Here is an 11,364-nt window from a genome sequence, read left to right on the forward strand (position 1 = left end):
GCTTACAGGCAGTCTGAGCCAAGGACACAGGTATAGGAACCCCCGGATGTCGGTAGCAGTCAAGGCAAAGGAGTGTGCAGAGAAGGCCCAGGGAGAGTGTGAAGAATAAGGAAGGAGCTGGGCTGAGGACACTGCTGTTTAAGGGGTAAGCCAAGGACAAGAAGCCAGAACAAGTGACTACGAAGAAAGAGTCAGAGGGTCAGGAGAGAGTCCAAAGACAGTGGCCTCCAGGGACCTAAGGAAAGAGATGGTTTGTCCATAAAGTCAAATGCTGGAAAGAGGACAAGTAAATGAAGTATAAAAATAGTCGGTTGGATATGGTGCTGAGACGATCGTTAGTGACCTTTGCCAGACGGTTTAAGTGACGTGCTTGGGGGAAAGCACAGGTACAGTGGGGGAAAGGAGGGACATGTGAGAAGTGGAGACCATGATAGAGCTACTTTTAGGCTGTGAAGGGATTGCCTGGCTGGGGAGAGAGACAAGCCAGCCGTTAACACCCATGGGGAAGTAGAGGCTCCACTGGGGGGCACTTTAGACTCAGCCAGTGGGGTGGGAGCCAAGGGTTCACGGAGACTCCTTGATGTGATTCTTAGGATGAATTCTGAAGGATGAATAGGAGTTTGGTAAGCAAATGGGATTTTGTGGGTGCACTCAGGCAGCAGAAGCAGGGCAGACACACAGAGGGAAAAGAAAGTCGATGTATTCAGGTTCCTGCAAGGAGCAGGAAGTGACTGAAAGCCCAGGGTGCCTGGAGGAGATGGGTCCCTTGAAGAAAATAAGCCAGTTCTTGAAGAGCCATTCATGCTCTTGTGAAGCCGAGGGTTTAGACTTCTCACTCCAAGCTTGGGAAGCCATTGAAGGTAGGGCCTGTGACGCGGTTTGTGTTGTAGTGAGGTCACTCTATCGGCGGCGTAGAGGACTGATGGGAAACGAGTGACCTGGAGCTAAGACCAGTTGGGAAGGCTGCAGTGGCTGTCAGTCGAGAGATGTCGACCCACAGGACTGAGTGGCAGGAATGGAGAGGAGAAAACCATTTAGGAAGTAAAATCATAGGACCTGATGACCAGTTAAATATGAGAGAAGAGGTAGGAATCCACTGCCGAGTTTCTGGCTTCACCACCTGTGTTAGCCTGCCAAAGGGGTGCTGATGCAAAGTGCTAGAAATCTGTTGGTTTTTATAAGGTATTTATTTGGGGTAAAAGCTTATAGTTACAAGGCCCTAAAGAATCCAGCTCATGGCTGCTTTCCCACCAAAGTCAGCTGCCATGAGTTGAAGCAGGATGGTGGGTGATCCCTGCCTGGTCCCTCCTTCCTGGGCTCCCTCTTCCCTCTTGAGGCTCCAGCTCCTTCCCAGTCTCAGCTGTGGGCTGACACGGGGCTGGTCTCTCAGGGCTTCTAGATCCATCTCGACTCTCTTCCCAAGGCAAATGGCTCGTCTCTCTTGTGTGTCCTCTGGAGGGAGTGCCCACCAAGGGAGCAGTGACTCAACCTGAGTCACACCTGGTGACGTGGTTGAATCAAAAGTCCTGACTTTATTTTGCCAAGTAAACTTAAATCCTTTAAATTTAATACAGTCAAAGGGCATCACACCCAGAGGAACAGATTAGTTTACAAACACAATCTTTCTCTTTTGGGGATTCAAACTGCCCCACTTCACCTATACGGAGGTATCGTTTATTGAGTTGAGGAGTAGAGGAACAAGAGCAAACTTCAGAAGAAAGAACATTACTCTAGTGTTAAACATGCTGATTCTGAGGAGTCAGTGGAACTTCCAAATGGAATTGTCCAGTAGGCTCTTGAGAACCCGCATTTGCCTCAGGAGAGACGTTTGAGCATCCTACTTTTGGGGAATCTTGGCACTGTGGTTGTTAAAGAAAAGAAGGTTTTGAAGCAAAGAAGGGCAAGACTAGAACCCTGGGAAACAGCAACATTTCAGGGTGGATGGAGGAAGATTTTCCAAATACAGAAATGGGGTGAGAGCCACACGTGTTAGGAGCCCCAGGGGACAGCAGGCAGGAGGGGGGAAGGGCTGCTGTGGCCAGGTGCCGCTGTGAAGGTCACTGACCACTTACCCTATGTCAGGTGTTGCGGGTACAAGAATGGATGACCCAAAGTCCCGATTCTCGGGAGCTTGCCATCTAATTGGAGAGATGAACCCAGAAATAGAAAGTGTAGCAACAGAGGCATGCACCAAGCGTGCATGGTGCAATGAAAGCAGAGGGGCGTGCTTCTGAGAGGTCGGAGGTTGGGGATTATTTGGGAAGGCTGGCATCCCCTGGAGTCTGTAGTGTCTGGGCTAAGACTTAAAATGTTAAAAGTAACTACACAGGCTCTGGGCAGAAGCGGGGGCACTGTCTGCAGAGGGAGCAGCATAAGCAGCCCGGAAAGAGAAAATGTGATGGTTGGTATAGAGAACAAAAAATCCCAGAACACCCATTAAGATAACTACTGTACAGCTGGCAGGATCTAGCACTTAAGGAAGTAACTGGTGGCCTTGGTGAGAGCAGTAGAGGGAGGGAGAGCAGAGCCCAGCAGGCTATGGGAAAGGAGAGGTGGGGAGGGCAGGCGTCCTTCCAATAGATTGGTTTTGGGCAAAGAGCATGAAAAGATAGTTCATAAAAGATGAACTACAATGACCATTAAACATATAAAAGTGTAGGCAATTAATAGTAATCTTGATAATATCAACTTAAAATGAGGAGATGCCATTTTTTTAACCTATGGCACCAGTCAAGTTTTTTTTTCTTTAATAATAGTATGTATTGTTGGCAAGAATGATGTGAAACGAGCGTTGTCAGAGAAATCGGCAGCATGGTTTAGAGGTTAGTATGCCTATAGAGGAGGGTTCAGTGTGTTCACACCCTTTGATCCAGAAGTATCACTTCTCAGAGTTATTCTAAATAAGAAATCAGAGATGTGGAAGAGATTTATGTGCAACAGTGAGATTCATGGCAGTGTTACTCGTAAGAACAAAAAATTACACAGGCCCTAATGTGTCATGATGGCAGATTATTTAAATAAATTACAATATATTCAAATTATGAAATGCTTTACAGCCATTAAGGATGATGATTTCAAAGAATTTTTAATCAAACAAGACATTTTGGATGATACAATGTTAAGTTTTAAAACATACAAGGTTGTATATAAAGAATGAACTGTGTGTAGGTGTGTTTGTGTGTGTAAGAAAATACACCAAAAACGTCAGTTAGCATCTTTAGTGGTAAGAGTACAGATGGTGGCTGATTTTTATTTTCTTCTTTTTACACACTCTCTTTCTACGTTTCTACAATAAGCATGTATCCCTTTTCTAATTAAAGCCAATACAGCAGCCTGCAAGGAAGCAGGGCATTGGGGCAGACCTTGAGGGGGCGAGTACGATGAGAGGAGCTGTTTGTGTTTCAGACTGAAGGACTAGAGCATGGTGTGGGATGATCTCTGGAGATGGCACTAGAGGATGACACATGGGAAGGAAGGAGGACAACCGGCAGGACAGGCTGCCTGAGGAGAGGACAGCGCATGAGAGCCACAGCCTTTAAAGGAGTTAGCAGAGCAGGGACGCCTCTGGCTTTGATGAGAGGGGAGAGAAGTAAGGAGTGGGCTGCTCTGTTCATTCATAGGCTTAGTGCCTGCAACAGTGCTTGACACTGAATCAATGGAGCCTCTGAGTTTATGGGTGAGAAATTGGAAGAATTTCTACAGATTGACTCCCATTTTCTCCAGGTAGTAAAAGGCAGCCACTGTCTAGCGCAGCAGTTCTCAAACTTTTACCGTAATGTTTTATGACTTGCTATGGGTCCTTTTCTAAACTATGATCTCCTTGAGGGAAGAAACCACATCTTATTTATCTACACATCCCCTACTCTATTCCAGTGAGCAGTACAAGGCACTCAGGAAATGTTTTATGAACGAATGAGTGAGCGAACGAATGAATGAGGTGTAATAGAGACATAAGGAGAGTGGTGAGGATTTGGTGTGGTTCATGTGCGTATTGGAGGGAGCTGACCAGGAGCAAATGAAAGCATCTGGGCAACCTGAGAACACAAATGCATTGAGAGTCCACCTCTGTCCTTAGAGGACTCCACATAGAAGCTCTGGAGCTGGGGGCTGAAATTGCAGGTACTCTGCTGTTCTCTCCCTGTCTAGTTTTTATTCCCTCTAGGAAGGTTCTTTGAACCCACCCCACAGAGTCTCCTAAGGGACCCCTATGGAAGGACAGAACAGCCAAACCCAGGCCAACCACCACAGAAAGAGAGGTCCTCTAGCTCCAAACTGGACTTTCCTAAGTGCTTGGTGTGACTTGAATCTGTATAAACTTTTTTTTAAAGATTTATTTATTTTTTATTTATTTCTCTCCCTTTCCCTGTCCCCCCTCCCCCCACTTTTCTGCTCTCTGTGTCCATTCACTGTGTGTTCTTTTGTGTCTGCTTGCATTCTTGTCAGCGGCACTGGGAATCTGTGTTTCTTTTCATTGCATCATCTTGCTGTGTCAGCTCTCCGTGTGTGCAGCGCCACTCCTGGGCAGGCTGCACTTTTTTAGTGCAGGGCAGCTCTCCTTACAGGGTGCACTCCTTGCGTATGGGGCTCCCCTACGCCAGGGACACCCCTGCGTGACAGGGCACTCCTTGCTCACATCAGCACTGCACGTGGGCCAGCTCACCATACGGGTCAGGAGGCCCGGGGTTTGAACCTTGGACCTCCCACGTGGTAGGTGGGTGCTCTATCCCTTGAGTCAAATGCGCTTCCCATGTATAAACTTTTTAGCAACTTAATCAGACAATGCCTACCTTGCTTAATAAAGTACATCAAATATGTAGAAACTTATAAAACTGTAAATGACAATATGAAAGCAAGGGGTTATTCTTGTAGGGATTTTGATTTATTATTCTTTAATAATAAAAGAAGAGACTCCAATTTTTAATGCCACAGATCCCAAAATAGCTTCCACCAGCCAGGTTTTTGGGCTGTAAAGCAACCACTGGCTGAAACAGGAAAGTCTCACCCAAAGGAAAGGATGGGTCTCCAAAGCTACCTTTTTTGTTTTAAGATTCTCAGGCGGCTGCTGCTGAGAGGAATGGTTTGAATATGAGCAGAAGCTGACATGGAGAGACACCTTAATTAACTCTCATGGACCGGTGGATGATCCACATAGGCGATCAGATGTTATTCCTGACTTTTTTTTTTTTTTTCCAAAACAGAATTGCATAGATGAAATTGAGACCACAATCAGCGTTAAGCTCCAGCTCATTGGAACCGTTGGTATTGGAATTGCAGGTCTCACGGTGAGAAAGTTCCCAAACTTACCTTTTTTGCCTTCCAAGAAAACTTGAATCTTTCTTTCTTATTTCGCTTCAAGTATTTAAGTGTCATATGGCAGTATCCTAAGAGAATTTTCATATAGAGGACAGAGACATTTGTTCAAAGGACATCTTCTAAGAACAAAGCCGATCAGATACATCAAAACTTAGTCCTCCAATATGTGATACAGCTTTCAGCTATAACCTGATTATGCCCTTGAGCTGATCATTGTAATAGCTTCCCACTTGAAGGCCACCAAGCTTTGAACTAGATAAGTAACTTTCAAGTCTAGGTTTCTTCTTACTGTTAGAAATTCAGGCTAATCTCTCCCAGCTATGACTTGGAGAGGCAGTAGAGCAGAGCGATGACGTCACACTATCTGGATTCAACTCCTGGCTCCTGGGACCTTGCGAAAGTTTCTTAATTCCCTTATATCTCAATTCCCTCATCAATAAAAGGGAATTTTAATATATCAACCTCATGGGATCGTCGTGAAGTTTAAAGAGATAATACACATAAAGGACTAGTGACTTACTAAAGGAATTAGCTCATGTAAAGTTTCTGGCACCGAGTATTCAGTGAACGCTGCCTCTGTGTAGAAGCTAAGTGTTCCCAACCCAAAGCCCGTGCCCTTTGCAAAGGTGTGAAGTGCAGTGCATCCAGGCACCTGTGGGTGGTTCAGTGCTTCTAAAGTGCAAAAGAAATGTGGGCAGGAAGAGTTGACAGGGGTAAAAGGAGTAGCAAGAGATGACCCTGGAGATACGGTGGGAGTCCAAACGATCTAGGTCTTTGTGTGCCCTTTCAGAGAGTGTGGCTTTATCCCAGGCAGAAGGAACCACTGAGGGCTAGACGGGGGCAGCAGTGTAGAGGCGGGTTGAGCAAGGCAAGACTGGCATCAGAGTAACCAGTAAAGAGATGATTTGCTTTGTCCAGGATTTGGGTGATGATAGCCTATCCTAATATTGCACTTAATCTGTAGCCCTCTGCATGTAGGAACTAAGGCAGGGGCAGTGGGAGTCGCAAGGTCAATGAATTGGCAGTTCCCAGGGGACACACAAGCGTCCTCCCCCTTTTCCATCTTTAGAGTAAAAAAGGGGTGCCGCAGTGGATGGAAATACGAAGCCGAAGACTTCCAAACCCAGAGGCATCTCTCGAGCACCCCCCTGTGCTGGGGGTGGACCTGGACTCCATTCTGTAGCTCCTCAGGGAGCAAGGTTTGAAAACATCATGGGGGTGTCAAATGGACCCTCCTGGAGATTCCGCAATCTCAGTGAACAGCGGCTGGAAGTGGCCGCCGCTGACTCAGACACGGGCAGGATGAGGCTGCACAAGTTGCTTTCTGAAGGGAGTCCCTCGGTACACTCAGCAGGCTGAGCCAGGGCTTGCCTCCAAGTATGCGAGAGAAAGGGGAAGTGTTCTTTTCTTTAGTGCTTTCCTTTGTCTCGTGTGTGTCCGGGGTAATCAGTAAACCAAATGTCCATTAGGTGTCTCCCCTGCCCCACGCCGGTTCTGAGCTCTCCTACTTCACACTGATTCGGAGAGGCTTGAAATTTGCTCCCAGGTGTTCTCTTCCCTCCAAAAACAAAAACAAAACAAAACCCTAATAATTCATACCTATTTGAATTTAGCATTTACAGATCCTCGTCTGGTTTAGGATAGTATTGAGGAGAGAACCAGAGAGTACCAGAGAGTTATGGTGCTGACTTTTTAAAAAACAAACATTGACCGTGGTTTTTATACATTTGACCCACATATTGAGTTTCACAGGCTCTTCAAAACTGTGGAGGAAACAACTGAGGGCAAGAAGGGTCTTTTGGCATCCTTATACTTATACTTATATAAGGGGCTATTGATTTTGCTCAAATATTTGGCTTTTCAAAGCAGTATTCCAAGAGGCAGAAAAAGTTAGTAATACCATAGTTTAAACCCTTCAGTTTATGCTTTGGTAAAACCACTAACTTTAACAGTGAAGCAGATTTGCATCAAGAAATGGACCAGAAATGAAGAGCTGCCTCACTTTCCAATGTGTGGTCACCGTGGCAGAAATTCAAAGCTTTTCCAATAACAGAAGGCTATTTAGACCACGAGAGTATTTAAACAAGTGACTCTAGACCTCTTGTTCTCAAAATAAATATATAAAAGAGATGCACAATCTGGGATTAACCTGAAATATAAAATTCCCCAAACTAGTAACAGCATATCAGCCTGCTTACGATTATTAAGAACTCTTGGGAAGCAGATTTGGTTCAACAGATAGGGCGTCTGCCTACCACATGGGAGGTCCACGGTTCAAACCCCAGGCCTCCTTGACCCGTGTGCAGCTGGCCCATGCACAGTGCTGATGTGCCAAGGAGTGCCCTGCCACGCAGGGGTGTCCCCCGCATAGGGGAGCCCCATGTGCAAGGAGTGCATCCCGTAAGGAGAGCCACCCTGCGCGAAGAAAGTACAGCCTGCCCAGGAATGGTGCCACACACACGCAGAGCTGACACAACAAAAAGAGGCACAGATTCCCGGTGCCGCTGACAAGAATATAAGTAGACACAGAAGAACACACAGCAAATGGACACAGGAAGCAGACAACTGGGGGTGGGGGGAGGGGGGTAGGGGAGAGAAATAAAAATAAATAAATCTTAAAAAAAAAAACCTCTTCTATAAGCTAGAAGCAGGGCACTTTTCTTAAAACAGAGTCCTGGTTATTTGTTAATAATAATGATATAGTAATACATTTTAAGTAGGGTTAACATGGAAGTCTTCAGCCAGTAGCAATCATTAAATTGTATATATAAAGATACCGTATATAACTAGTAACTATTGGTTATAATTATTTGATCCCTTGAACCAGACATCCAGGCAGTTCCCTGACCCATTTATCAATCTATGCACATTTGAAAGTCACTAACACTGGTTCCTTCTGTTTCAGATCTTTGGCATGATACTCAGCATGGTCCTTTGCTGTGCAATACGAAACTCACAAGATGTGATATGAAGCTACTTCTACATGAAAACCGCCGTCTAGAGCTTTCTTACTAAATGTCATGGGAGCTGTCTTTTGACTCATTTTTAATTTTCAAAGGACATTAAGCTCTAAAAGTAATCTGGTCTCAGTTGTACCTTTGCACATGTATGTATGTATGTATGGCTTGTATATGGCTTACCCCTTGAGTGAATGCCTGTGTATTTTGACTGAAAGTATATTCATGTGTGATTTGTGTATTTCTGGTTTATGCATACATAATGAAATCTGTTTCCTGGGAATTCCTGGTTCTTATTATATAAGAAGAACAACTATTTAGCACCCAGAAAAAGTTGAAAAAGCTTAGATAAATTTTCAAAACTTGGCTGTTCAGAGAAAGCAATGAGGTATCAGTTTCTCACTCTTAACTATAGAAAGCCAGAGACAGAGAATTCCGGAGTTTCTAGTTAATAGGAATTGAGAGATCGTGGTGGAGTGTTAAAATAGGCTGTCTGAGTTGGGTATAAGGGTTTCCTGGGCTTTTTTTTATATACATACTGTCCCCAGAATATAGTAAGCTACAGTTTTAGAACTAAACACATCTGTAAAACTAAATATAGCGTGGAAAATCTAACTCAAATAAGTCATGTTTTCCTAGTGTTTAAAAACAAAAACCTCCCTCTGGAAAGAATAGTCACAAGGACAATCATGTATCCTATAAAAGTACGTGTTTTTAAGACTAGACTAAAAATCTTTCAACAACTTTTTAAGGAAATATTTTTGTTCTTATGCAAAAACATGTAAATATTGCTTTATTACTTTCTTTCTATGACTCTTCTCTGAAGTACTGCAACTCTCACATCCACAAAAGGGCTTTTATCTCAAATTCTTCTGTATTCTTCCAAACAAAAGAACAGAAAAACTAAAGAAAGATGTCTGGCAGTTGCAAGTTGTGGCAAAGAGAATTTTTACTGGCACTGTATCTTTGAAATACCTCATAACTTGACTTCACATATTTTCATAATTTTTTATATTTTCTTATTTATTCACTTAGAGAATTCTTCATAGGTTAAAAACTGCAGTTTTTACCCAGATAAAATAAACAAAATCTATATGATTCAAATATTATCTCATGAGTGTCCTTGGTCAAACCAAAAATAATTTTTAAGAGAAAAGCTTCTTCTCTTAGTTGTGTGCATGCACCAGGGACAAGCTAAGGAAACAACAATACACACACACCCACAAATATGTCCTGTCTCTGCAAGTGCCTTACGAAAATAAAATTTTCAGGTACTTTCATGCTTTTAATGTTTGATTTTATAGGTATGTAACCTCAATTTTAGGATTAAGTTGGCATATCTGTAAGTAAGTTTTAACAACTTGGTACATTTAATAAATCATGGAGGTATTTTTAAAATACATTTTTCAAATGCTAATTGACATGAAAATATGGTGGACTTTGGAACCTCCCAGGTGAGCTTGAACATGTGTGAGAACAAAAGACTTTGGGCTTAAAAAAAAAAAAAGAAAAAATGTAATTCGTAAAAATAAATAATTTTAATTAAAAAAAAATTAAAAAAAAAAAAAGACTTTGGGCTTGCACTAAAGGAAAGTGCTGCACTCCCAGGAAACCTATAATATCCATTGCTGAAAAGACAGGCCTGCTTGGAATAGTCCCAACTCCATGGAGAGCCACGGTTCTCTTTCTGCAACACTTGCTACTGCTACTAACTTCGGAGGAAGTGTTTCTAGGGAAAAAAACATCAGATTGGAAAAAATCTGAAAATGGTATTGTACATGGCTGTTTGTGTCTATCGCTAAAGGAACAACTATTGTAAGCAAATCACTTCATGAAATAGATGTTCACACCCCAGTGGCTGTAAAATGGAACCTCGTAACAAGGAGCAGGTAGTCCGCTCCTGGTGGCTTTTTGTTCATAGGAGCGAGGCCAGGCCCGTGTGCACACTCCGGTTCCTTCCAGCTCAGAATTACTTCTGATTCAACAAAAGTGAGTTTCATTCCATATCTGAATTAACAGCCTTAAAGAAACCTATAGTCAGATCTGTTCCATATATAGTTCTTGTGCCCCTTTTTCGGGGTAATATCCCAAAATCCATGCCAAGAGGAAAGTTAGAGAATTCCACCATTGAATGAGGGTAGATTCTACACCTCGGTGAGGGAATGTATGTATAATCTTAAATAAATATCAAGATATTTATTATATATTGAAAATATATATTTATATCTACACACACATTCATGTATATATAAATTTTGGCCACTTCTGTAACTTTCTGAAGTGTGTCTCCCTGAGGTTAAAAGGAAGGGAAACCTCGGCGCCACAGGTAAGGCATGGGTCCCGTGGTTGTCACTGAGGTTTCTGCAGATGCACTGGCTTTCCTGGTTCACTGCCCCCTTGATATCCTGCTTGGGCACCAGCCCCTCAATTTCATCCACCCTGATTTCTCCATCTCGAGTGGAGTGGCCATGTGCCCATGAAACTAGTAGATTAAATGCATCGTTTTGGTTTTGGTTCATTAAAATCAAATTTGCCTTCAGGTGTATATGTTTTTTCTTTATTAGAGAAATTGTGGGTTTACAGAGCAATCATGCATAAAGCCGGATTCCCATATACCACCCTTTAATAAACACCTTGCATTGGTGTAGGACATTGGTTACAAGTGATGAGAGCACATTTTTATAATTGTATTATTATTAACTAGAGTCTGTGGTTTAACTTACGGTTCACTGTACAGTGTGGCCCATGGATTTTTAAAATTTTATTCTGTTACCAATATACTTTCCAATATTTCCCCTTTTAATCACATTCAGATATTTCAGTGATATTAATTACATTCACAAGATTGTGCCGACATCACTACCGTTCATTACCAAAACATTTCCATTATTCCAAGTAGGAACCCTGTACGTTTAAAGCCTTCACTTCCCATTCCCTGTCCCCACCCACTCCCCTGGTAACCTATATTCTAAATTCTGATTGTATGAGTTTGCTTATTTTAATTTTTTCAAATCAGTGAGATCATACAATAGTTGTCCTTTTGTGTTTGACTTATTTCACTCAATATGATGTCTTCGAAGTTCATTCATGTTGT

At 42.9% G+C, this 11,364-nt stretch overlaps 1 protein-coding gene across 1 annotated transcript in view; it reads left to right on the plus strand.

Moving 5' to 3' along the window:
* Positions 1–10,809, plus strand: part of TSPAN2 (tetraspanin 2) — a 47,083-nt gene extending 36,274 nt beyond the window's left edge. Inside the window, exons 7-8 of the mRNA XM_004462944.5 lie at positions 5,199–5,282; positions 8,219–10,809. Of these exons, the coding sequence (XP_004463001.1) occupies positions 5,199–5,282; positions 8,219–8,284 (150 nt within the window). The 3' untranslated portion in view covers positions 8,285–10,809. The remainder of the gene's footprint in view (positions 1–5,198; positions 5,283–8,218) is intronic.
* Positions 10,810–11,364: the final 555 nt, after the last annotated feature.

This window comes from Dasypus novemcinctus, chromosome 9, assembly GCF_030445035.2.
Source record: "Dasypus novemcinctus isolate mDasNov1 chromosome 9, mDasNov1.1.hap2, whole genome shotgun sequence".
Classification (NCBI taxonomy): Eukaryota; Metazoa; Chordata; class Mammalia; order Cingulata; family Dasypodidae; genus Dasypus; species Dasypus novemcinctus.